We start from the raw sequence: 26543 nt of genomic DNA on the forward strand, positions 1-26543 counted from the left end.
CCTATCCTGTGTGTTTGCTTGGTGTCTACAGTTGGATACTGTAACTCACGAGAGGTTGTGGATTTTTCTGATTAGTTATGCTGTGGTCATATGCAGGTTCAGTCATGTTATTAATGAATCATGTTTTCCCCAATGATTGGAACAACAAAAAGGTATTTAGATGTTGCTTAAAACTTCAATGACATTGGGAGTGACCTATAAGCTTCTCAATACCATGTGCCTTCACTGATCTGGCTCAGAGGTAAATGGAAAATGTTTTTCCAGGTTACATTTTTTTAAAAAGGGATCAAGAATTTCTGTTAACAATGGAAAACATAGTAACTCACCTCATAGTAGTGCCCACGGAAAAAACAGCCGCACCGCTCAGCTGTGACACAGCCATTTCCACTCTGCATGTATCCAGAGTCACACTGACATCCTTCATGGCAGGGCCAGGGGCAGGGGATATCAGATAAAATGGCACAGGACTCAGAGCATGCACTAATGCATACATTATAATGGGAGTATTCAGGGCATGAGAGTGCTGTGGGAGAGAGACAAGGGTTAATATACTGTATAGGAGGCCCAGTAGCCTTGAATCATTGTGGCAACTTTACTATGTTGAGCTTGCCATTCAGGTATGTGTCTGGGCCTGTTTTATTTACACACTGGCAACATAAATGACAAATGAAACCATGTTTAAGTAGGGTGACAAACTCACCACACCTGCCCCCCCTCCATGGCTTGACCTCAGCTCCTGCTTCCTGGCATGCAAATGTATACTGTCTCAAGATACTGCAAAACAATTCTTCATTGTAAGACCTACACAAGTCATTGACACAGTTCTGGAAAAAAGGCTGTGGGTCCACAGTGGCGTGGCAAATACTAAATGGTCCTGCGACTGCAAGTAGTATGCCACAGAGGCTATCAGAGGCAAATTCGGCTGCCATGGTAGAATTGCATACAGGGCAGTGTTCACAGTCTTCAGAACAGTTTGTTGCAGGCGGTGAAAGTGACCAGGAAGATGCAAATATGGCATCCTTAGACAGGCTACCATTCAGGCTTTGTCTGTCATCTGTGGCAATGGCGGTGACATTCCCACACAAACCACACATTTTTCTACGGGAGCTAGGAACCACTAGTTGTGCAGGAATCACAATGTGTATCAAATCAGGCCCTCCATAAGTAATAACTCCATAGTCAGTGACAACTCGAGTCAGTGACCCAGAATATAGCACTGCTACGTGATCCAGCTGAACAGGAAGACCCCTCAGGACACCATCAATCTGAAAATGTGAAATATTTAAATTACAATCAAAGCAAGTTAAAAAAAAAGTTTAATCCTTTAACTTCTTACCTTTACTTTTCCCGAATACTTCATTTCCAATGATATGTTCACTCCATAGACCCCGATGTCAAGCCGACCTTGATCGAAAACAGCAGTAGGTTCAGACTCATCACAAAACTTAGACACTATATAACGACAACTTCCCATGTTAAAGTCAAAGCTACATCCATCATAAGTCTGTAGGTGTCTTCCACCCATGATTGTGCATTTAGCTGGTTGTAATTCATGGCATGCACGGTGGCCATTTTGAATGACACATTTTGTTCCAGTTGGACATGTGTGATTAGTACATCGCACTTGATTGTGGCCCTTGCAGATGCAGTGTAGCCGACATTTCTCATCAGGGTGGAAGTTCTCATGTATTTCATGGTAAACACCATCATAACTACAGCCACACTCAGAGTTTGGTATACAATCGCCACCACTGTGGAAAAACCCGGGTTTGCAAAAACAGCCTTCTCTGCATCTCTGTGATAGAGGACTTGGGTTTTCTACACAGTCAAACCTGTGTCTGGAACACAGGTGATATTCACTGTTAGATGGGCAGGAGAGAGCTGAGGATAGAGCAGAGAAAATTTAATCATTCAAAATATTCAACTACATATCGAACATGACAAAAGGTCGTATTTCATACATACTTACAACAAAAGTTGGAATGTCTCCATTCATCTACAATAGCTCCCATTTCTTGACATACAGCAACATAGCTGGACAGAATCTGACACAGGGTTGTGTGGTTGCCACTGCACAGGTCATAAACACAATTATTATAGAAATCTTGTGGCTCAACTGTTTTGTGGCAGCTCTGGAACACTCCTTCAGTATCCAGTAACTTTCCACAGAAATCCTTTTCCTGATAAAGAGCCAGCTGTTGGTGGCTGCAGCCTGAGGTGTCCATGGTCACGTCAACGCATTCATCTTCACTGCTGGTCTGCCACTGTTTGACAACCTGAGGTAGATCAGAGTTTTCCTCCAGCATTAGATCATCTTCTGGATTCGCGTTGAAGTTCCCACATAAGCCACACAAGTTACCAGAGTAGATCCTTGGCATTTGGACAGTCAGGATGTCAGAGCTATATGTCACAACAACACCAAAGCCAGTTTCTATGCATTTGAAGCATCCAGTCATATACAGCTTTACTTTGCCTTGGCTCAAAACAGACGGAAGATTTAAAAGCAGACCATTTACCTGAAACAGTAATGATTACACTCAGCACGGTGAGCAGTCACTGGTTGATAATGTATTAAAATGAAAAACAAAACAAGCCTTACCATAACCCTGCTTCCCAACTCGTGTGACATCTCAATAGAGTAACCAGAGACCACCATTTTAACACGCTGTAAGGAAACATTGGTGGCTTCCTTCATCTGGTGCTGAACCTCTACGCTGAAGTCATTCAGGTCTCCCCAGGAGGGACAGTGGGATGTTAGAAGGTAACTGCAGTTTCCATGGACATCAAAGTTACGCCCATCGAAGGTGGTATAATGAGGGTCTCCTTTGGCCACACAAATTCCAGGCCCATCTTTATGGCAGTTCATGACACCATTTGATACCCCGCACACTTCTCCATCCTGGCAATGAGACTGAGTACACATAACCTTCTTGGAGCTTGGCTGGCAAACACATTTCTCCTGACAGTGGTCTGTCCAGAAGTTCTCCTTTGGGAGATAATAGGACCCATTGAGAACACAACCACACTTGCTAGGTACTACACACTTCCCGCCACTCAGCAGATATCCCTTGTTGCACTGACACGACTCCACACAGGGTAGGGAGCAGTTATGCTTGGCCTCAAGGTTACCACAGGTAACAGGGCAGGCAGAACCACAGATCTCATAGTGGCTGTTTATGGGGCATGTCATAGCTGCAAAGGAAGACATATTTAGCTCCTTTTTATTCCAGAAGAAAAAAAAAAAGTTATTAAAAGTTTTGAAACTCACGACAATTGGCGATGGTTCTCCAGTTATAGATTCTGGCTCCAAGTCTTTGGCAGATGTTGGCATAGGCCATCAAGGGCTTACACATGGAGGAGGCAGCTCTACTGATGCACAGGTTGTTCATACAACTACGAACAAAGGGCTCAGGATTGATGAATGGATGACAGTCTGCAAAAGGTCCATTACTCTTCTTCAGTAGATTGCAAATATCCCCAGACAGGTCACCTTTACTGCCAGGGTACATTTTGGTTTGGCTTTGAGTGCACACTGGACATGAGACACCAGCACACTCCTCATTGCAGAAGCCTGTGTGTCTACTCAGCACCCATGGGAGGGTAAAATCCACAGCCTGGGTCTCAGCCAGGCCATGGATGCCATCCGAGAAGCTGCGATTAGCATTTCCACACAGGCCACATAGACCTCCATACAGCTCCGGGCCCACTTCCACCTGGAGATGGTGAACCCAGTCATACTGGAGTGCCAGGCCAAACACAGTATCCAAGACAACAGTGGCACCACTTTGGTAAAGTTTCAAGGACCCTCTCCCAAAAGGTGTAGGGCAAATTTCTCTTCTTTTGATTAATCTACAAGATCAAATTGCAAAAATTGACAATGAACTCACTAAAGTGTGTTTGAGTTTAATTATGTTCAGTGCTCTTACCCTAACATGGTTTCTCTCAGCTTTCACCATGGAGATATTAAAACCTTGGATATTTATCTCCACAGTGTGGATGGTGGAGGCAGTGGCACTGTTCAAATATGCTCTGGCTATATTAATCTGGAAGCGAACAGTTACATTCGAGCCTGGACAGGTAGTCTGAACGAAAGTGTAGTTACAGTTTCCCAGAAGAGCAAAATCCCTTCCATCAAACGTGCGATAATAAGAGTCACCCCAGGCAGAGCATATTTTAGTTTTCGGAGAACAGAATGGTTTTGCATCTTTGATAGAGCACGTCTGTTTGTGACTGCAGCGCAGTTCTTCACAGGAGGCTGTATCTGGAGAGGCAGAAAGCAAGTGCATGTTTACAATTAAGGGTTTCAGACCGCCAACTTTTTGTGTGAAAAATCAATACACACCTTCCTCACATACTGATGGATACAACCGACTCTTCATGATGCTCACATAATATCCCTCATCTGTGTAAGATGAGTTGGTCTCTGTACTGTCATCAGGCAGGGAAATATGATCCCCAGACTCAAAATCTCCTGTTTTAAAATTGCTAACTTGATTTTCCCTCAGAGTGGCAGAATCAAACTTGGGTCCACTCTGGCATATGTCATCCACAGAGAGCAGTGCTGTCAGTGTAGAAGAGTGCTGCTCATTGTCATACCTGAAGTAAATAAGCTGAAGAGGACTGTCACTAGTGATGTGGATTTTATCTGACACCACAACTGGGATGACCTTCATAACACCACCAACAAGAGACACATTCTTCCGTGCAGTGCTGCTGTTTACGTCAAGATCAGAGCTGATTGTAGCAATTGCCAACAGGAAACTGGGACTCATTCCTGTGTTTACTGAAGGAGGGATAATATAATCAAAACTCCAGTGAGAGACTGGGTTCAATTGAGTAAATCCATATAGACAGTTTCCTGCTGTGTTTTGGGAACAGGTAAACCCAACTACAACACCTACAGCTTCTTGAGAGTTTAACTCTGAGCCAGAGAGGCTGTAATTACTCTGGAGAAAGACACTTTGCAGCACTCCTAAATGCAATGTAAGGATACTTCCCATGGGGTATGTATCACCTTTAAAGACCACTTCCCCAGAGAGAAAGATGTCTACTGATGTCTCGTGGTCTGAACTGGTGACCACCATCTGGCTGACAGCAGTTTGCCTGGGGAAATTTGGACTAACAGGGTAGTAGTGGGTTCCCCAGGTGGTAACATCATGAAGGAGGCTATGCTCACAACCAGTCTGAGTGCAAAATGAGGCAAGAACTGTAACAGGCCACGCAGAAGTCACACTGAGGAGTCGGGAGGACTGACCACTTGCCATTTCTACTGATGAGGGCAAGTTAATAGTCTTTGAATGGTCAGTGGGGATAAAGATCTGTTGCATAAAGTCAGTTTCCAGAACCTTCACACTGACTGAAGTCATATTAGTGGCTGTGATGGTTACTCGACGGCTAGCATTTGCGCTTGGGTCATTGTGAGGGGGAAACATCATGAGGAACCTCCTACCGGGATTCGCCTCACACAGACCTGAGGAGGAAAATATAGTTTTAATACAACCCACATTTGAATAAACTGCTAAATGGGAAGAGCGGAGAGACCATTAAACAAGTTCAAGAACACACTTGTTGATTTCACAGCAACAAACAACTCACTTACACTTAATGATTACATGTTTTTCCTATGAGCTCAGTTGGATGGGTTTCCCAGTATGTGGTGAGTCAACTCGGGAAGCAGAGATAAGACTTGTGGTGTCGGGTTTCAACAAGCTCAGCAGCCAATGAAGAACATCGCTCCTAGTTCCTGACTGAGTTCACCTGTATTAACGTGCATACACACTCTGGCTGTTTCCATGATAACAAGGATCCTGGTGTGGGAGCAACAACATACCAGCAGCACACACAGACGAGCCTGACTGCAGCTTATTTAAACGTAGGTTCAACTCTTTACCAATACTCTGCATGGATATGGTGTTACCTGCTTGAAGCTTGTATTGATATTATCTGTCGCACAACTTGTACTGTACGAACTGTCAATGCTAATATTAAGAGTTGAAATGAATCAAAAGGGAGATTATGACAGTTCATGTTTTGTGACAAGAAAGTTGAGATTTGGTTCCTTTTTAATCTAAATCAGTGACGCCTTCAGATGAAATCCCTGGGCAGAGAGCAGATAATTTAAGATTTCTCGAGATAATAATCACTGGCAGTAAGACCCAGTGTGTAGATATGGGTTGCTTCAAGGGCTGACACATACTGTACAGGCACTCCCAATTCATCACTCATAACAGGACAAATATCCTGGTCAGAGGCGGAATTGTTGAGACTTGTGTCTTAAGAGAATGGGAATTAATTCAATGATGCAGCATGAAAAATGTTCATTATTAATGTCTTGTTATTCATCAGATAGGAACAATACTTTCAATAATTCAAGAACTGTCATAAAAATTAAAGAATACTCAGCATGGTAAAGGTCATGTGTTTTGCATATCTGTGCGTATGACCTTTGAACAGAACCTACAAACAAAAAAATTGTAGCCAACGCCACTTACCCAGTCCCAGGAGGCACACATGGAGCAGCAGTACCAACGGCATCTCTGCACCACGACAGGGAAACTGACATACAACTATATTTGATCAAGTTAACACCAATTCCATGTCTGGGAAGCAACTAAACTTTCAAACGGCAAAATAACCTGGCGCCAGAAAGAGTTAAACGGCCAGTTAACGCACCTGGGGTTAATAACGGTATTAGCTTGTGACGTCATCTGACTAAACGATAACAAGTCAGCTCGTGTTAGAGGAGCATAAATTATTTGCAAATGCTTAAGTATCTTTTTTTTTTCATTCAGTGTTGTTCCAACATAACCCATTATTTGAAATTAAAATAACAACACATACAAATATAAACTAAAAGTTCAGAAGCACACACACACAGAAGCAACAGAACGTTACTTTATTTCGTATAGAAACCGTCTCGATTGATCATAACGGTTAATCATTACCATTCTTGAACTTTACCGGAGTTATTCACAGCTATAAATCGTTTTTTCTAAGTTTAACTTCTCAGGAAATTGCCGGCGACTGACTTTCTGAGCTGTCACCGAGAGGTGTTTTCCGCTGCGGCCAAACATAATAGTTTGAAAAAAAATCACTTTAAAGTAAACAGTGGGGAGCAGCTGAGCGCAAAATGAGGCAGCTGTGAATCCCCCAGTAAGTCACCACAAAGTTGCCCAGAACTTATTGCAGGCAGCAGCAGCAGATTCCTGTACACCGGTGTTCGCTGCCGAGGCTGAGTGAACTTACTGAGAAGCTGTGGTGAGTACACCAAGTTTAACGGCACAGATGCAGAGACAGAGACAGACGCAGAGACAGAGAGAGACTCCACTGGTAGATGTGACGTAGATATTGTTAATTGATCTAAAAGTGAGGGACATTTGTTGACTCAGTTGTACATTCTAGACTTTTTTTTTTTTTTTTGCTCTCACCGAGTTCTGCACCGTCATTGTAATTTATGATATGCTCTTCTGATTTTAATCGCTTGATCTTCTCAATTTAAACGTGCCGTTGCTCAGCGGAGGCAAAAAAAAAAACCTGACTTGTCACACTACTCTCACCACATAACTCTCACTTCCTGTGTGTGCGTGCATGCTTTATATTTGCGTTTAAAAGTGCATATTTTACTTAAACACTGGTCTCCAATCAACAACAACAACAACAAAACCCCCAAAACGTGTTTTCTCAGCCGCTCAGAGTCAGAGGTAAGGCTAGGGCACTAAATCTTTATCTAACCAGTTACACCTGGCCTTTGTAGAGTGTTTTTCACTGTTATTTTTCGCCTCTTTCTCAGAGGAATGACGAGGCAGCATGTCAGATAGACTGAATCCTGAAAAACCCCAATGTGACTGGGATCTTGTGATACTGTTGTTAACAAAACAGAGAACAGCAGCTTTGTCTCCATCTGATAAAGCAGAAGCAATCCTGAAGTGTACGTGCACAGAGACCTGCATGTCCCGAATCTGCTGTTTTGGTCACAGGGAAAATACAACAACTATTTGTTTATTTTAGTGTGTGTGTGTGTGTGTGTGTGTGTGTGTGTGTGTGTGTGTGTGTGTGTGTGTGTGTGTTCATAAGTTTGGTTCCATCCCACACATGCAGAGGGGAGGAAGGGGGGAGTCATACAGGATGTACGGTGCACATCTGTCACAGTCAAGAACACTCATCCTCTTAGTCTCCCAACAAGTCATCCATTAATCACAGGCGCACCGCTTATCAGACTCATTGAGTGTCGATGACGGATGGCTCACTGATGTGCGTGGCATGAACTGAGGTATCGTGTTTTATTTTTGAAATTCCTCTTTACTTTTATACATGTTTGCAGTCCAGCGGCGTCGTGGAGTATGTTCATTTTAGAGCTATAGAAAGAAAGGAATCTGCATAAGCAGAAATGGCAAAAGTTGAATAAACATTGTATTAAGAATACTTTGTCTCTTCAGTGAGCCAGAGTGAGCTTCTGCTGGTCATATCTTCACATCAAAGTTTCTTTGCTAAAATCTCGCTTTAGGGTTTGAGCTGAGGACAGTTATTGTGAGAAGATGGGAGAGATGTGTGTGTTTGCATGTGACAGTGTTTTTATTTAGATACACTAAACACTTGGTTGGGTGTATTTTATTGATGATTGTGTGAGGTGAGCTGGAAAGCATTCATATTAAACCAGGCTTAAAGGTGGTTTCAGGGCTGGGTTGACCGTGTATTTCTTCTGTGTATGAAGTATTTTCTTTGTGTTTTTTAGTCCAAATATAAAGTGTTTTTGAGTACCAGAAAAACCATCCACAAATGAAATGTACTGTGTCAGGTGCAGGGTTAATTCAACTGCATTGCGGAGCATAAATTAAGATTATTCACACTGAAGGAACACAACAGCATTTCTTGCAGCTTTGCATCCTAATTTTATGATTTTTACATTTAGCTGGAATGATCTTTGCATCTCTGTCCTTAGGGCAGCTGGCACGTCTACTTTATAAGCAAACCCCTGGTTACTATATGTTATAACTTCAGTCTAGTATTAAAGAGCAAATTCAATCGGCATTCGTATCTACAAGTATATCTAACCCGAATTGAAAAACAATGCAGTCATCAGGGGCCATCTTAGTGCAGAGGCAGTGGGCTGGGTTGATAAATATTTCTAAATTGGATCATTTTATTATTTTACCAGAAGCGACAGTGCAAAGCAAATTAGACACAGAAGGAGTTTTTATTTGCAGCTTCTGTGGCTGTTTGCATGTGGGGACTTCCTGCAGCTATTCAAAAGTCCACAGCACAACACAAACGCACACACACATGCATGCACACTGCACACTCTCTCTCTCTCTCTCTCCAATCAGCTTCAGTTGTGTGATTAACATCTTTGTCCAAAATAGTTCTTGAGACTGTTCTGCTAATGTGGTGTGAAGATAATCTTGTTGTGGATTTGGCCTGTCGCTGTGCGGCCCTACAGGGTGGACATTCGTCTCACATGAGAGATGTGGATGACCATGGTTGAATCAAATTACAGTGTACAGTACGCCCTGATTTTCCTGATGTCCAGGTATTTTTCAAAATGAAGGAGTGTACTTAGGAGTCTGCTATCCTTTGTTCTTTTTCACTTCCGTTCACCAAATATGGGAACTGGAATCTGATTCATGCTGAGCTTAGGCCACTTCCTTGAATTGTAATAATGAGAACTGTGAATTGGTAACTGCTGTGTCGGATGTTTGACGAATGTTTAGAGGTTTGCCACTGTCCCTCGGAGCTCCATTTAATAATCTGCTCCACCTTAACAATGTGGGTCACATCAGTTCTTTCCACATATTCATTAACTATGGTGGAAACAAAGACACAATGGGTATAGCTAACAATCGAGTGCTGCCTACAGTGCAACATTTGGCACAAAGGTCAGTGGGGAGAGTTCCCTCTGTGTGCAGTGTCAAACATTGCATGAGCGAGTATTAGTTCCTGATCCCATGCAAACCTCAATGGCAACGTGTCACCAGTGAGGTTTCATCCGGGACTTCCACTGAACAAGAGGTCATTCCCATGATTCCCCACTTACGAATATCATCCGTTGTATTGTGTTGGATACAGCTGGGGCTTTGTTTGGTTGGTGATGAACATCTGTGTTTCACATCTTTGTTGCGGCAATGTTGGGCAAAGGTAGGATTTGTTAGGGGCAGTGTGCCGGGAGGAAGTTGTGGGATTTCAAACAAAGCAGGGTTGCACAAGTGTATTGGCTGGGTATCAGTACTGGGTGATATTCACCTAATTAATAACCTGTGACCTAAAAGCAAAAAACAAAAAAGATGGCATTCACAGATGGCAGTTGCTAATATTTATGTGTTGATATGAAAAGACCGAGATGAACCCAGCCTCTCACCTAATGTCAGCTGGGATAGCCCCCCCCCCCCCCCCCCCAGCTACCCTTAACAGACAAGCAGTATAGAAAATGGATGGATGGATGGATGGATGACTTTAAAGGGGGAATACAGATGTGCAAAAACAACAAACAAAAAAACTTGCTAACGTTACAGTTAGGCTTAAGAGGTGTAGTGACAGAAACGGAGTTCCCCAGTGTGTGTAATTCTAAAATTACACTGTCTTGTAATTTTTAATTGTTTCATAAAGAATTTTCTGCCCAACACCTGTTATATTAATCCAGACAAAGACTGTTAGGAAGAGAGGGTAATTTATATCCCTTGACAGAGGTATGCTAACCTACCCGTCCACTACCATTCATTGTGCTAAGCTAACTCGCAGTCAAACAGTCTCTCTAATGCACACACAGGGGAGAGACAGGGGTGTATCATCTTGTCCGGCTCTGGGGAGGATGGAGAATACTTTTTTTTTTTTAAATTTTAGTCCATAAGAGAAAAGTAAACAAAAAAAGTCACTGGTGATCACTTGTGTCTGTGATAAGATGTAGATGACAGGTAATTAATTGTTGTCGTGGAAGGTGACCTTCTCTTCCCAGATCCCAATGAGGAGTGTAGCATAGCAAGATATAATACCCTAAACCAAATTGATTTATTATTCCTTTTTGTTTTACCAGTAAAACCCTCCTAAAACCGCATTATAGCTGTGCAACCTTCTGCATGCCTCCATGTCTTTGCTTAGGGAAATGAAAATGTTGGATGAACACTTGTTGCCAGCTGACTGCGACAGAATTCTCTGATTTGTTTTTTTTTCCTGCTGAGCAGTGTGGGAAATAACATTTGCTGACCCTGTTGCCTACACCCACCTCAGGTTGCAGTCTAGATTTGCACATAGATTTTGAGACCAGTTTAAACCGTACAAGTTGGGATCGTAAGTTTTTGTTTTCCACTGACGGGTTACACGTGATGCTAAAACTCAAAGTCTCAGACAAGACCCAATAATAGATATGGCTGATGCTTTCCATCACATTCTATCTCTAAACCAAAATACAACGATTTCACACACATCAATGACTGAATGTGATCGCAGATATTTTTAACTGGGTTTCTTTCCCCCCAGCAGCATTTGAAGATGATGCGATTGCTGTTCCTGTGTCTGCTGCTGCTGCTGCCAGCTGCTACTGGTATGTTCTCATCTCTGTGCTTCTTTCAGCTGATAAACATCTAATCATCTTCCATGAATCCCTGTGCCGGCATGTTTTTCTCACTACCTACGTATGTGCTGTGACTGTTCCCGTGTGCTTTTGAATTATGCCTCAACATTAAAGGTTCTATGTTATAGGGAGAGAATAACATTAAAGCCTCATATGCACAGAGAAATTACCAGCGAGCTTCCAGGAAATGAAATTAGACAGACTTCGGGAAATGCATAGAATGAAATGTAGTCCACAGCTTTACTGCAGTACTTTCAATGTAAGCACTCTCCGATTGCTGTTGTTTGTGTTTCTTTTGGAGCAAAATCACGAGGAGTAAAAGCCTTTTTAAGAATGTTTTAATCTATGCAATTATCCATTTCTACAGCTCTTTCAGAAGAGGCTGAAGGATCGGCTATTGACGGTATGTCATGCTTTTTTGTTATTTTGCAGGAAAATGTATACATCAACGAGTGAATTCTGGCAGGTTCTGGTTTGAAGTATCGTTTAAAAAATGCCTAGTTAGAGAAAGCAAATCCATACTGGTCGGAATTATCAGCTGTACCTGCATTCTCATGTTTCTACATGCTCCTTATCTCGATGTTGTCAGTTCTAATATTTTAGCTTTGACAAGGAGCTTTGTGTGTCCTTCAGGCCATGTAATTTACAACACGTCAAGGGTCACACAGACAAGACATGTTTGTTGACACGAACTTGTGAAAATCCCGCAGATAGAGAGATTTTAAAACTTCAAAATACGCTGGACAAGTGTTAATAATAGTAATGTTTACTTCTGCATATTTTTATTTTCTTTTAACAAGTGCGCATCATGTTTCATGAGATGGTTTCCAGTTCACACGTCCCACTATTCTACATCCTCATTTTAGGATTTATTTACTTTCTCATATGTTCATTTTTAGTGTTACAATATTGTTTTTGATTTTTTTTTATTGTTTTGTTTGTTTTGCAATCAAACTGGCCCACAAGTGACTACATCAGTATTGCTGCTAAAATGCCTCTATCTGGATTATTCCAAATCTACAGAGAATATTGTGTGCCATCTCTAAAATCATCAGTTTTCCTCTTAATTCCCAGGTATGGATGATGAGGATTTATATGACAAAACAGGTGAGTTGATTACCTCCGTTCCCAAGTTACAAGAAAAGTAGGATTTTCTTGTTTCTTCTGTGTCACTCTCACAAACAATGTATTGGCAGCTGTCCAAGGGAGGGTATATGAAGGTCATGGCCTCTGCAATTATTCTCAGTAAGTGAGCTTTGTGTATAGTGTGTTCTAGTCCAATGAGATGTGTGAAGGGCTTTGGCCCCTGTTGGCTTTCCCTCCTCCCGACTATTAAGCCCTGAATGGAATCAATTAGCTCCATGTAGGGGCCCTGTGGGTTCTGCCGAAAGGCCAATGAACACGTCGACATCTCTGCCACCCTGCCTGCCGGTCAGCTAATCAACATTGGCATTCTCATTCTCTCTCCACTTCTCTCGCCGTCACTCCTCATTTTGGCTTTGATAGACGTTTGATAGAATTACAGATCTGTTTAGACGGCGGCTACAGCCAGCGAGTTCCTGGAGAAGCAGCCTCTCAGGAAAGAGTTGCAATTTCTGTGATGACACTTCAATCTTTCACTAACTGTTCAAAGAGCAGGGTTTTCTTTTATTTCATCCATCTTTATAAATAGGGACGCAAAAGAAAAAAAATGACCTCAGTCATTCTGACAACTCAGGAAATGCACAATATGAAGAGATCTGTTTTACCAGATCAACGCCGCTCTCATGTCGACTTGGTAAAAATGAAAGTTCTCTTGACATACAGACTATGGACGTAGCCACCGTCACATACCCATTGTTTTATGGCATTTGGCCATCGCCATCTTGTCGGTTGTCTTGATTTTTTTCTGGTGGATCTATACATATAGGTTGCCCCATTCACGACTTACAAGTTACATGGGAGCCACACCCTAAGGAATGCCCTTCTTTTTTTGTCTACTGGGATCATAATTTTCCACCGCTTAAGACTTTTTTTGCATCAAAGATGAATGAATTTTCCATTTTCCCGTTGGTCTGAACGCACAGTACATCTTAATCATATCTTTCTTTTTGACTTTTTTCCAAAATGTCAAACTGTAGGTTCTTCTGACACAGGTGTTTTGGCCATTGGAGCAATTGCAATTTCGAGTCTTAACGTTGATGTAATGAAGGATTGACACGTTCAACTGTTTTCTATTGATTCCAGACACCAGACGCAAAAGTGATACTGACTCGTTGATGGATAAAGCAAAAGGTTCAGAAGGATCGACAGGTGAGGCAACACTTTTGAATACCAAACATTCAAGTAAATATATTAAAATACAAGTCGCATGTATGAAAGATGTTGTAGCTGTGCCTGTGTAACATTGCTCTCAATTTAACACACTTGCTACTGCTTGTTCAGAAGCCAATTGTACGGCTTTTTGTCATTCAGGTAACTCATTGCTGATTATCATCATCACCGGAGTGACTGTGATGACTCTTTTAGCCGGAGCTATAGTTGGTAAGTAATTGGTGTGTTGACACGTCAGTCTGTGAAAAGGTGTGTGTCCCCACAGTTGACATGTACTTTGTTGTAAAACCCTGCTGGCAAAAATCACTAAAAGTGTTGCTGTGACATTTTTCTCTCTCTTGCAGCTGTAATTTTAGTACGGCGCCGCATGCACAACAGGCAGCAAGGGTAAGGTCACATTTGACTGTCAAAGTTGAGATTTGCTCTTGTTTCATTATATTTCTCCTTTCTTGTCACACTCAACCCTCACATTTTTGCATACGTGCTAGATCAGTGTTTTACAAATATACGCGCCGCTTTATGCTAAGTCAGCCCCACAGCAGACAGAACCAGTCTGGTGGCTAACAGTCTCTTTGCTACATTGCCAGTATGCCCCACATATTCCACCTCAGCAGCATCAAAACTGGAGAAAAACACTCAGGTGGCAAAATGCATCCAGCATCCACCCATCTGAGCCCGTCTAGACTTGTTCTGCACTTAGTATCGCAGCCTGAGGCCCTCCATCATCACCACTGAACACTCCCCATGTCTTACCTTTTCCATCTCAGCCATCAAACAATAGCCTTAAGACTACTGGGGCTGTATGACCTAGTAGGACAAGAACTAACCTGTCCCATAGCTTGCCTCACAGACCTGAGTACACCACGCTACTCTGGAACAAACACCGTCAATATGATCCTAGCCCTATGACGACAATGTGCCAACCCCTGATCAGAGAGCAGAACAGCCTAAACCAGTTTAACAGAGAGACTCTGCCCCCACCCCCATACTTTGCTTATTTAGCTGCAGGTAGCTCATGGATGGCTTTCTGCAGAGCAGTCAGTTTCTCTTGTTCTGAGGGGCAGTAATACATGATTCACAGGTTCTGTGAGTGGGGTTACAGAGTTCAAATTAGTCTCCAGAGATCTTTTGAGTATTATGGAGCAGACTCCCAAGTCAAGCTGCAAGGGTTAAATTCCTCTGTAGGATTACCTGCTGCCTCCCGGGGCTGCAGTCAGCTCTTGCAGTGTTTGGTACTGACTGATCGCTCTGTTGAAAAGACGCTTAATCACACAGCAACCCCTGGCTTGGTGGATCAACAGTGCCTTGCCAGGTTTATAAGTCCCACCTGGGGATGAGCTGTGTTTGGAGGTGATGCCGCCACTGTGCACCTGTCAGTTCCCCGTAGTATGAGACAGACATGCGTTTCCTGAATTCCGACACACAGGGATGTTTCTTGTCTCTCTGTTAACAAATTGAGAAAGAAACTAAAAATATCTCAAAGATGACATGTGTTTACTTTTACGCTGTCTCACCTCATCTGTTTTTGTCTGTATTTTCTTCCTGTCCTCCACCCCCACACTCACCCACCCCCTCCATCTTCAGGATTTACGGTGTTCCTACAGAGCAGAACCAGAAAGGGGCGGTCTAGTTCCTGGCAACATTAGACACTCTTTAACACAGAGGGAAAGAGAGAAGCATCGCACCAGACTAGATCATCTCCTGATCCATGACTCTGGGCTCGACTTTCCTCCACAGCAGCCTGCTTCTCACCGTTCAGCTCATCGCACCTACATAACATCATATCAGTACCTTTACTTGAGTTTTCTGCTGCTGTTAAATGTATTTCTACATTTCTCCAGGCCCAGGTAGATGCACTTTCAACTGGGACATTTAGAGCACATTCAGAGCCTCTAATTGAATTGTATTCAAGGAATCAAATCAAAGGCAGTAGATATGGCTTAATGCGTCTTTGTGTTAATTGATCCCAGCCATAACTACATCTGCTTTACTACCTGAAACAATAAGTAATTCTAACCAGCCACATACAGACACTCCGTACACAAGGAACAGACCTATTGATGGGAAATGGTCCCCCTAGGCGAGACAAACCAAGCAAATCCACTCCAAGCCAGATAATAAGTGTTCACTTCATTCTCCTGTTTTCTTGTTTGACAACTTCTGCTCATGACCCATTAAGATTGACAGGAAAGAGCGGAGTAGGAAGATAAAAAGCCGCCCCCCCCCCCCCCTTTGTCAACCTACAGTTTAGAAAAAAAGCAACTGGAAATGGCCCGAATGCGCACCCTGAGTAAATTAATCGACCGCTGTGAATGGTGATGTTTTCTAGCCTCTCCTTTTTTGACTTGAAAGGCTTTCACTTTAACATCCACTGTGTTACAGATTGTAAATAACTGTCTTACTGCTGTGGAGTTTGGTTAATGGCTCTCACTGTGATAGAGAGCGGCTGGGTGGGAAAATCTGCAGACTCAAATAAGTCTTCAGGATGCGGTGAGAGAAAACACGACAAATATATGCACCACTTCTTTGTTTTTCTTTAAGTGGAAATCAATCGTATCCTGTGAAGGAAAACTTTCCCTCTCAGAACTCAAAGCACATTTGCCATATTTGCTCCAACTCGGAACTTTGTTTTCTTTTTTAAATTGTGTGGCTCAATGAGAAGCTCTTATAATCAGCAGCAGTGGGAATAGCAACATGGGGTTAAACACTTGACTCGTCAAAGCAGGATCTCACTTTGCTTTTCCACTAAATCTAGCGGCTAATCTCACCACTGGGAGCAGGATCTGGCATCAATCCAGCCTGACTGGAGAGTAAAAACTGTTGAGTAGACACACCCTCATCGGGGTACCTATATCTGAAATAAATGATGCATCTCAGTTTATTCCAGCAGAGACAAGTTACGGTTTAAGATATTATTGTGTGTGTATTTGTTTTACTCGTCATTTATTTGAGCGCTGTATGTGTGCAGAACGTGTTATTTCCCTTAAGTGTAGCATCCACCAATAAGCCTTAAGTATATGTGTGTCAGCATTTCAAAGGGAGACCAAATTGGCCCAAAGAAAATTTCAATACTGAACATTTCACATTTTCTAGTTGTAGTCCATCTCTTCATATTTACTCCTATTTCTGTTTCAAATCCCATTGCAACAATATTTGAATGCAGCATCTTGTCTTCAAATTCTTTTCCAAAGCAAAACAGCTTGTGCAGAAAAAAATACAGTATTGGTTTGAGCCCATCTCAGGCATCTGGCCAAACTCTGTCCGTCTGTCCGTATGTAGCCTTTCTGCTGTGACATTACTAGTGTAAAGCTGTTGGCACTATCTTTCAACAGTGTGCTACTGGGAAATGTAAAACAAACAAACAAACAAAAAACAAAGCACACAACCAATATGTAACTGGCTGACCACTGGCATTGTCCGAACTTACTCAATTATGTAGCTTTAATATATAAAGTATGTATTTACTGCTTAAACATTTGCAGTGTGTCCATGTATTTTTATATACTTGTTTATTTTAAGGGATGATGTCGTCTCTACAACTGTTCAATTGCAAGTATAAAAGATGTATGGCGGGTGTTGGTTATTTGCCAAAAATCTTTTATTTAAAATATTTGTAATTTTTTTTTTATTGTAGTAAAAAAAAAAAAACCTAAAATGTTTTAATTGGACTTTTAATATATATGTATCAATTGAATGTCTTATTTGTGCCAACATTTACAATGTTACTTTTGTCATATAAAATACACTCGTATATAAAGTGTATAAGAAGATGATTGTGTATTTCCAGTGCAGCAGATTGTTTGCACAGCGATGTTCTTGATTTGAACAACAGTGCTACTTTATATTGTGTGGTTTATGTTGATTTTTTTGACATTAAATCAATTTTTAAAATTAGCAATTTATCACTCAGTTTGTTTTCGGCATCATTGTTGATGCCTCGCGGATGCCAAGATGACGCGCCAGTGATTCGGGTTTAATCTCAGGCTTTACTCACAAGTATAGAGCCACTAAGAGGTTTAGACATTCCTCACTAAGCATCAAATTTTTGTTGAGTTCAGGAAGAATGAAGTTGCCCTGCTGTGTTTTTAACATCCTGGTAGAACTCAAGTGTTGTGCAAGATTGTCAAAAATGGGGTGGGGTGTTATTTTTCGTTATTTTTAACAATCCTGGCGGTGAAATTCTGCTGAAAATCATTAGAAGCAAGAATGTTTCATGGCTGATGGTATATGAAACATCGCCTCGTCATTCCTGTGATTATTACTTGAGCCCTTCCTTCTCAACGTAGTATTACTAAGTGCAGAAATGACATTTGACAAAGATTAAGCAAGCGATGCCTCCACTTTTCGCTTGTCAGTATGATTCATGTTTTCAGTGTTTATTCACAGTTTTTCCTCTGTCACTGTTACTAAGCAACACGCAGTCAATCAACATATACACACACTGCTGCCAGGGGCTGCTTGAATGTTCTCATGTTGGACGTATTGTTGGTTTTCTTCAGCTCTGATTTTTTTTTTTTTTTTTTATCTCTCCTTATCCTTGGGCCACTCGATACGACCTGGAAAATAAACATAGATCATCGATTAAAAAAAAAAAAAACCAAACCCAAACACTATCAATGCAATCAATTCTCATCATGCAGCACAAAAATGAAAACAAACACTGTAATATTGTTGCAGTAGGTCTGTTTCTGTTTCAGCCAACAAATGATTTAATCAGAATCTTTGATCTATGAATCATCGCAGATGGTTTAGTCAGCATTCTGGTGAGCCGCTGTATGTCTGAGGTGACTGATTGTTGGCCATACATCATCCTGCAACCTAATATAAAATATTCAACTGCAGTTTCCAGCAGTGTGATATAAGAACAGCTACCCTTCATGCACAATTAACTGTAACTCACTCAAAAAGCACTTTTGCCTGTCAGCGTTCATTCTCTTAAATTTGTTCAGCAGTTACTCCAACACTTTTTAAACACTGCGCAGAATGAAAACGATTCAGGTTTATGGCTTTAAAACAAGTACTTACTTTGATGACCTCTTGCGGCACTTGGGAGCCCGACAGACTTTACCACCTGAAAGAAGGGAAAGAGTTCAAAAATGCTGAATATAATCACAGTTTTCCAGAAGATGGTAAAAAGGATAAAAGTGAGTGACTTACAGCTGATGACCATGATGCCCACCACGAAGAGAACTGCTGCAATTGCTAACCCGGCGTGGCGAAGGGACTCATAATCTGCAGAAAAATGTTCATTTTCACAAAGCAAAAACATGCAACCTTTACTGAGATTATGCATGTGAGTAGAGAACCCATGTCACCTAAAATATATATATATAATCCAACATGTAACATTAAGGAGAATTAAAGTGAGAACACTAAGACACAATAGGTAAGACTAAAAAAGAACGGCATGCATGCCTCTGTGATTTGTACTTTACTAGCCCATATTGTGATTTTTTTAACATCCTAACAAGTCTATCTAATCATGTGTTGTGGATGTTTGTGGCAGATGTGATGAAATTTCCTCCTCTCATTCCTGAAGTATCGCTTTCATGAGAATGGGTGGATGGGAGGTCACAGTCACCGTTGCCCTTTTGGAGGATCTTTTAAGCGCATCCTTGACTCCCATTGCACATTTTTTATAGGAAAAGAGGAAAATTCCCTCCAGTAGACCCCGAAATATCACGTTTACCTGAAGTAGATAAGACGGCCCAAGATGACTTTTTCCAATAAACTTTGATTTTGAAAGAAATGTTGAAAAAGTAAAAAAAAAAAAAAGCTTTATAAAAAATATATCATGCAACTAATTAACTATTATGATTTGTTCCGTGAGGTCCAATAACATTTGGAATGTCCAGGAAAGCCGTAAGATTTCATTCAAACACTCAAATTAACAGAAGGCTAAACCAGAGGTTCAAAGGCAAGGTGGTCCAGAGCGCTTTCTTTATTCTCTTGTGAGGTCCAGAGAGCATTTCTACACATTTCCTTCATAACTTAGAATTTTAGCTTTTTGTACCACCTCCACATTTTCAGATATTCCCCTGACAGCATTCTTGAGATATCTATTTCATGTGAGGTGAATTCCAGCTGGATTTTGACCACCAAATCTTTTCATGTCCAACTGGACATTTGAAGAACAATAAATCTGGGACATCGCATCAGCAAGGGACGGACATAACGCCTCTGGGCCCTTGCTGCTGGTGTGCGGAGACATAAAAAGTCAGTGAAGATGAGCTTCTTACCATAGGTGAAGTCTTTGTCCCACTCTGGATCTATAAGAAGTAGAAGTAGAAGTACCGAATGAAGTTTGAACACAGGTAGAAAAAGAAACTCCAAGAATCAGAGGGGAGAAACAGTCAGAGAGGGCGCGACAGATATCCTGGCCCAACTGACATGCTGCTGATGCTTCATCAAAACTCTATCTATGGTAAGGCAGCACAGCACGAGGACACACATTTATATTATCTCCTCTTGCAAAAGGTACAATCAAGCATTAATCTGTTGGCAGGAGGAGAAGTGAGGCGCTCTATTCTGTCGTTCCACCATGGGTTTGGTTTGGAGGATTGGGAATTGTGAGACTGTCAGTCTGCCATGAGATAACAATAAAATCACGGCGCCTGTGGCATTTAAGGTGACTGTAGAGTAGGAAAATTTTTAAGTTACCTGAGGCTACATCTTGATGGGTCCCACTTTTGGTGGTTGTGGATGGGGAGGTTGTCACTGTGGATGTGGAAAAACACAGACAGTGAAAACATTGATTTCCTCGCTCTTCTCTGCATTTAATATTTATGAAATGTTGTATTTATAATACACAGGTTTAGAATGTGGAAATAGTTTTTGGAACATTTCTTCGTCAAGAACACACTGAGCTTTTCAGTTCATGCATAATTAGTTCTCATTGTTAGACTCGGTTTTAAGATCAAATTCATTTTTAAACCTCCATCTCTCTCACTCCAGATCTCGCTCATTTCCCGATGCTGCTGGATAACTCCCTTATTAGGGTGGGTGGGTCGGGTGGAGTGGGGGGGTTAACATTTTCTCATGACCTCATAATTAGATTTCAAGCATTATGCATCCTTAATGGGAAGACTTATTTCACAGCCTGTCTTACATGGGTTCGCCATCTATCAGACCAGCTGGGGGGATTGTTACCTGGAGTGGGTGTGGTTGTTTTTTGTTGTTTGCTTGTGTCTTCGCTTGAAGCTGAGGGAACAGAAACATGAGAGAAAATCCCAGCAGATTCATTTATTCAACAGAAGTACAGCACTGCGGTTTGGTTCCTCCACAATGCGTGCCTGTCACTTTGACCTTTGACCTCCAAAATCTTTTCAGTTCATCTTTGAGTCCCAGTGAACATGCTAGCGAACAACCTGACAGCACAATGTCTCTCCCTGATAGAAGCGACCTGCTGCATGAACATCACACCAGCCTACCTTTTGATGTCACGTATCCTGTTGTGGTGATGTTGTCTGTCACTGGGCTGCTGGTGCTGAGCACCTGGCTCACAGCCTTCTCAGCGGAGGAAGGGGAGGAGCCAACATCTCTTGTTACTCTGACTTCCATTCTGGTTTCTGTTCCAGTTCACAAGACAGCATCAGGAGTATGAATCAAAGATTGTTCCACCTTTTGGAATAAAGTTATTCTTGTTCTCGAACAATAAATTTGCATCTCTGAACAATTTGTTTGCTGTTCAGAACAGATTTTAAATTTCATTCAAGCAAATTGCAATATTTGGCACATACAGTGTTGTAATACTACAGACCACATTTGAATGGTCTCCAGCTGGATAGATACATACATACATACATACATACATACATACATACATACATACATACATAGATACCTCTTGTCATTACACCTGTGGAAGTGGGAGCCCTGGGTGATGTGGCTGTCTGGTCCATGTGATCTAAGGGTGGGGGTGTGAGAGCCCTTGACCCTGCAGAGAAAAGACACATTTGAACCCCGAGCCTTGCACCGAGGCCTTAAACCAGTAAACTTTACAGAAAGAACAAGGGCCGGTGTTGTGTCTCCCTGTGACTCTCTCAAACAATGCTCCAAGGCACTGGCCCAACTTGACCATGCGGGCTAGAGAGGTCTGCAGATGCACTGGGAATACGCCACAGTAATGGTCTTGTGAGTGGGGCAGTGTGGCGCAGCTACAAAGACAAAGCTCTTACAAAACCTCCCGCTTACAACAGAGCTGGATTGTTTGTGTGCAAGTACGGGACAGTGAAGCCGTTGTCTGTTTACTCACTCAGCACCTTCCAATTAGTGCTGAAGCTCGACAAAACCTCCGCTTTCTTGGCTTAATGCTCTGATTTATACCACTTTAATGAACTTACACTGTAAGAAGGGACCTGTCTCAGGAGAGTTATTCATTATTTAAGTGTCTAATACAGTGCAGTCTGTGTGAGTGTATTTTTGTGTGAGTGTGTGTGTGTGTGTGTGTGTGTGTGTGTGTGTGTGTGTGTGTGTGTGTGTGTGTGTGTGTGTAAATGAAACACTCTATTTGGGTTGAACCTTTTGTGTTGATGTCACAAATCCAAACAAAAGAAAAATTCTAAGCATTGTGTCTTCATCGTATATATTTCAGTGTTTGTTGTGACATTGTCAACCCTCATCATCATCATCATCATCATCATCATCATCATCATCATCATCATCATCATCATCTTAAGAAATGTGCACAAAGTTTTCAGGGCTTACTGGGAACTAACACACAAGAAATCCACTCCCCCAAGTATTGTAGTTCATACTCGTCACTCAGAATCTGACCAGCTTCGCAGATGTGACGCTCGCTGGAGTACCTCTTCAAAACACCAGCTGAAGTGACTTAATCTAACTTCCAAAGAACTGATAATCATTCCTCTTAGATATGATTATTAATTCACTAAACCTCCCTCAGTTAATTACACTCCAGGGTTTTTGCTACTTGCAGTCTCCGGTTTGTATGACCAGTAACTTAAAAAGCCTTCTTGTCAGCTAACTAAGGGAACTGCTTCTATGACTTTCAAGGCCTTTCACTTTCGCTTAACTGTGCTACTTTTATCCCATTTTGATGATAGATACTTCTACCTACTCAAATAATGGCCTTCCTTTGCCTCAGCTGCATTGGGGCATGTCTTATTTCTAATTCCATCTTCTTGTAAACATATTTGCTCTTTTTTTTTCTTCTTTTTTTTTAAATGAAGCTTCCTTATTTTCTGATCTCCCCTTATTTTCCGGACCAAACGCAAAGAGTAGCACAAGAGGGAACTGAGGTGCGTGTGGCGTGCAAAGTGAGAATCCACCAGTAGTACAGAGCTGGAAGGTGCAATGACACCCCTGTACATGACCGCTATGTTAGAATTTGTAACCACAGTGGCCGAACTTTAAATGCAACACTTGTGCAACTTTTCTCAGAAAGTTGATTCACTTTTTTGTTGTTGTTGTTGTTGTTGTTGTATTTTTGCACTCACCATTTAATATGACAGACAGGAGAAAGGTCAAGCATGCCAAATGAATCTGAAATAAAGTGATATATTGTTAAAGGAGGATGTGACACAATAATGTTGAGAGAGTGGTTACATTTTTTTGTATCAACTTGAAAAAAACATCCTGGGATTAAGATGACCTCAGCCTCCTAAGATGAGATCTACCAAAACAAAACAAAAAAAAGCAGAAGGCCTCCGACAATAGAGATAAGTCCCTGAGGGAGAACAGGTGAATATAAAAGCAGCCAATCTGATGCATTGGTTGTAGGGAATCAGCAGACATACAAAAGCCTCGCAAACACAAGTATGACTAAAGCAAGAAAGCACTCACTCCAGAACTTTCTGTACAGTGCAGCGCTCCCAGACAGGAAGTAACTCATTGCAGCTGATACCACGTGACCAACACTACTTCCTTAAAGGCAGGCATCGTGCAGGCTCCTCACACAACGTGGCCCACCTATAGATTTTCTGTTTGCCAGAAATGAGTGACTGAGGCTGTACATTTACAGTCCTCCCACACAACTTGAACTTTGCATCACTTTTGATCAAACTCACCATATTTTTTTTTAAAGTTTGCAACTGTCACCAATTAAAATTGGAAAATATGCCAAAACACAATTCTTCCTTAACATAATGGAAATTCTGTATAAGTGAGCAACTGTCCCCGAATCAGTGGGAAGACACCTCTTCTTCCCCCACGCAACATATTGCTGCCTGCTTGTACAAAATATTAAGAACAATTGCTTATAGAAAATCTGAGGTGGCTAAAAAGCCAGTTCCAGTATTGTATTCTTTAGAAAAATACCAGGTAAACAATTGAAGATGAGGCCAGCGGTACGTTTTGAATCCACCCCAAACAGAGAAGGAATCTCGATCTTTGACCTATCCTGGTGGCAGCTTGTCCTCCAGGCTGGGAACAGTGTGACAGGTGAGCGTCCACCGCCGTCATGAGCTGTGACAGCTCAGATTAGTAGGTCATGCCAATCTTCATTTCACTCCAGAGCATATGTCAAGATGAGGCCCGTTTCCCTTGGGCTGTACAGGCGTGTCTCTCTCTCTCTCCCTCCCTTCCCTAAGCCTGACCTGTCTGCCTGTTTGTCACATCTAGCCCCCACACTCACTCTCCATCTGTCTGTTCATCCGTTTGTCTGTCATCCACCATCAATCTTCTCACAGTCTGCTTCACAGGAAACAGCCCTCTTATATTTAGTCATCTACACAGGCTATGACTTACCTTTGCATCCATGCTGTGTGGTACTCCGGTCCAGAGATGGATGCGTCGCCTCATCATCCACAATGCTTCCCTCTGTATGCCACTTCTGAAAGGCTGATGAGGTAACAGCCAACCAGCCACACCCATGTGCTCACCATCACCACTTCCTCATCCAACGGTCTGAAATCTGTCGCAGTCTTTCAGTCTGTTGCTCACCCACTCTTTCTCACAACATGGCCTCCTCCTTCTTGTTGTACAGTCTCTCACTCTGACTCTGATGGGAACTTTGTCTGCAGTTCAGCTGTTCCCAAGCGTGGCCACTCGTTTTCTTATGACATTCTCTTTTTGCCTCTCGTGTCTTTAGTTTTTTTATCTGTTGGCCTGTTAGGCATTCTTTCTCTCTCTCTCTCTCTCTCTCTCTCTCTCTCTCTCTCTTTCTCTCCCTCTCTCCCCCCATGTCTATACAACCTTTCCTGTCCAGTCTGACATGAGTGACCTTGTTTCTCTGACACGTAAACAGAGAAATTAATGAGAGCTGGAGAACATGGCACTTTGGAAATGTTGATGTTCAATGTCAGTGTATGCTGTCAAATAACTTAAAAATAAATAAAATGAAATGGAATGAAACAAAATAAAATAAAATAAAATTCAATAAAATAAATACCAACCACTTCCAGTTGTGGGTGTAAAATTCAAATCAGGGCTTATATTTACATTTCTTATATTTAGCTGTCTAAAGATGTTTTACTGGCCTTGGTGCTACTCTTCCCCCTTGAAATGCTTCGGCTTACAGAAATGTCTATGCAGGTGACACAGTCATATTTAACTGTAATACTAGACAACATCAAGTGATAATTAGTATCACATTGTACACTGGATTTACCAACAATTTATATTGCTTTGTTTTGTGCTCTGCATTTTGAGATGACCTTGAGAGCCTTGAAAAGTGCGTACAAATAAAATGTATCTTCATTACCATTGAAATTGTTGTTGTTATTATTATCATCATTATTTCATGTTAGTCAGGAAATAACAACAGTAATAATCCCCCGAGTATTTGTGTTTTGACATTCATCACTCCGCTTTTGCAACTGAAAATTATTGCTATGCAGACACATATTTGCTTCAAGACTGCTTGATTTGTGTTTGTGTGTGTGTGTGTGTGTGTGTGTGTGTGTGTGTGTGTGTGTGTGTGCGTGTGTGTGATTCAATAGCATTACTCAACCAAGATGCACAAACCTGGTCTGTTAGAGCAGACAAAGCCTGCAGTTCACCCACATTAGCATAGCAGAGGACGGTCTTTGTCCTGATGTTAATGGATCAGCTCATTCTCTGTCACATTGTCTTTGGTGGCTTCAAAGACATTGTTAGCAATTCGCAGTAAGCATATTTTATTGATATTGCATTGTGACTTCTATGGTAAAATATTCAATTTTAAGACATTAAATATAAACAGATTCCACCATCACAACATGGGTGCCTGCACAGCAGCTTTGTACACATGATTATTATTCTCTGTTCTGCCAAGACATCCACCACTCTGTTTATCCATTTTATATAACACTTCTGTAATACTTTTGTACTCCTCCCCTCCAATTCTAAATCATTCTGTTTCTAAGATTACATTCAGTATTGTATCTTCATTATGAACATTTCAGAAACTCAGGTACTGAAGTCATTTAAAAGCAGTGATTGAATCTCACCAGTGATTTAAGAATCTGGATCAAAACTCCCCACGTACAAGAAGTTATATCAAAATAGTTGCAATTCTCCCATGGTGAAAGACGTATTCAATCACCCTTTATCAAACATCTGGTGTTAAAGATTGTATTAAAGTTTGCATGTAAAAGGAAAATATTGTTTTTAAAATTAAAGTGGGCACCTGGGCGAGTTACAATCATTTTAATCCATGCATCCATCTATTTTCTACCTCTTATCCTGTTAAGGGTCGCGGGGGTGGGGTGGGGGGGCTGGATCCTATCCA

General features: G+C 41.6%; 4 protein-coding genes across 4 annotated transcripts in view; 1 reads left to right on the top strand and 3 right to left on the bottom strand.

Moving 5' to 3' along the window:
- The window catches only part of fcgbp (Fc gamma binding protein), a 28979-nt gene extending 25379 nt beyond the window's left edge, over positions 1–3600 (bottom strand). The window contains exons 1-6 of the mRNA XM_086218798.1: positions 3269–3600; positions 2600–3192; positions 1970–2516; positions 1337–1881; positions 701–1265; positions 327–523 (exon numbers count right to left, since the gene is read on the bottom strand). Of these exons, the coding sequence (XP_086074924.1) occupies positions 327–523; positions 701–1265; positions 1337–1881; positions 1970–2516; positions 2600–3192; positions 3269–3509 (2688 nt within the window). The 5' untranslated portion in view covers positions 3510–3600. The remainder of the gene's footprint in view (positions 1–326; positions 524–700; positions 1266–1336; positions 1882–1969; positions 2517–2599; positions 3193–3268) is intronic.
- Positions 3601–3700: 100 nt separating this feature from the next.
- LOC147253506 (IgGFc-binding protein-like) lies at positions 3701–6694 on the bottom strand. The gene is made up of 4 exons (XM_086218702.1): positions 6492–6694; positions 4343–5470; positions 3927–4261; positions 3701–3849 (listed from the first exon to the last, which is right to left on the bottom strand). The coding sequence occupies exons 1-4, from the start codon at positions 6532–6534 to the stop codon at positions 3733–3735; spliced, it is 1623 nt and encodes a 540-aa protein (XP_086074828.1). The 5' UTR covers positions 6535–6694; the 3' UTR covers positions 3701–3732.
- Positions 5781–17750, top strand: LOC147253507 (uncharacterized). Its single transcript, XM_086218708.1, has 8 exons — positions 5781–5872; positions 11467–11530; positions 11928–11963; positions 12635–12667; positions 13787–13852; positions 14015–14083; positions 14218–14260; positions 15458–17750. Exons 2-8 carry the CDS (start codon positions 11479–11481, stop codon positions 15501–15503), a joined length of 345 nt encoding a protein of 114 aa, XP_086074834.1. The 5' UTR covers positions 5781–5872; positions 11467–11478; the 3' UTR covers positions 15504–17750.
- fxyd5 (FXYD domain containing ion transport regulator 5) lies at positions 16964–24905 on the bottom strand. Its single transcript, XM_086218705.1, has 10 exons — positions 24581–24905; positions 23332–23377; positions 21717–21809; positions 21304–21441; positions 21023–21073; positions 20534–20590; positions 20113–20142; positions 19031–19105; positions 18899–18944; positions 16964–18429 (listed from the first exon to the last, which is right to left on the bottom strand). Exons 1-10 carry the CDS (start codon positions 24704–24706, stop codon positions 18405–18407), a joined length of 687 nt encoding a protein of 228 aa, XP_086074831.1. The 5' UTR covers positions 24707–24905; the 3' UTR covers positions 16964–18404.
- Positions 24906–26543: the final 1638 nt, after the last annotated feature.

This window comes from Aulostomus chinensis, chromosome 11 (assembly GCF_037954235.1).
Source record: "Aulostomus chinensis isolate RoL2024-O1b breed Wild chromosome 11, RoL_Achi_v1.0, whole genome shotgun sequence".
Taxonomy (NCBI): domain Eukaryota; kingdom Metazoa; phylum Chordata; class Actinopteri; order Syngnathiformes; family Aulostomidae; genus Aulostomus; species Aulostomus chinensis.

Excerpts from the sequence above, each read along its gene's own strand:
- LOC147253506 (XM_086218702.1), bottom strand. The coding sequence starts at position 6,534 with ATGCCGTTGGTACTGCTGCTCCATGTGTGCCTCCTGGGACTGG. Across the intron at positions 5,471-6,491 it reads TGTGTGCCTCCTGGGACTGG|GTCTGTGTGAGGCGAATCCC; the intron begins GTAAGTGGCGTT and ends TTTCCTCCTCAG. Across the intron at positions 3,850-3,926 it reads CTGAGAGAAACCATGTTAGG|ATTAATCAAAAGAAGAGAAA; the intron begins GTAAGAGCACTG and ends TTGATCTTGTAG.
- fxyd5 (XM_086218705.1), bottom strand. The coding sequence starts at position 24,706 with ATGGGTGTGGCTGGTTGGCTGTTACCTCATCAGCCTTTCAGAAGTGGC. Across the intron at positions 23,378-24,580 it reads CACACAGCATGGATGCAAAG|ATTCATTTGGCATGCTTGAC; the intron begins GTAAGTCATAGC and ends ACTTTATTTCAG. Across the intron at positions 20,591-21,022 it reads AACAACCACACCCACTCCAG|TGACAACCTCCCCATCCACA; the intron begins GTAACAATCCCC and ends CCACATCCACAG.
- LOC147253507 (XM_086218708.1), top strand. The coding sequence starts at position 11,479 with ATGATGCGATTGCTGTTCCTGTGTCTGCTGCTGCTGCTGCCAGCTGCT. Across the intron at positions 13,853-14,014 it reads AGGTTCAGAAGGATCGACAG|GTAACTCATTGCTGATTATC; the intron begins GTGAGGCAACAC and ends TTTGTCATTCAG. Across the intron at positions 14,261-15,457 it reads ATGCACAACAGGCAGCAAGG|GATTTACGGTGTTCCTACAG; the intron begins GTAAGGTCACAT and ends CTCCATCTTCAG.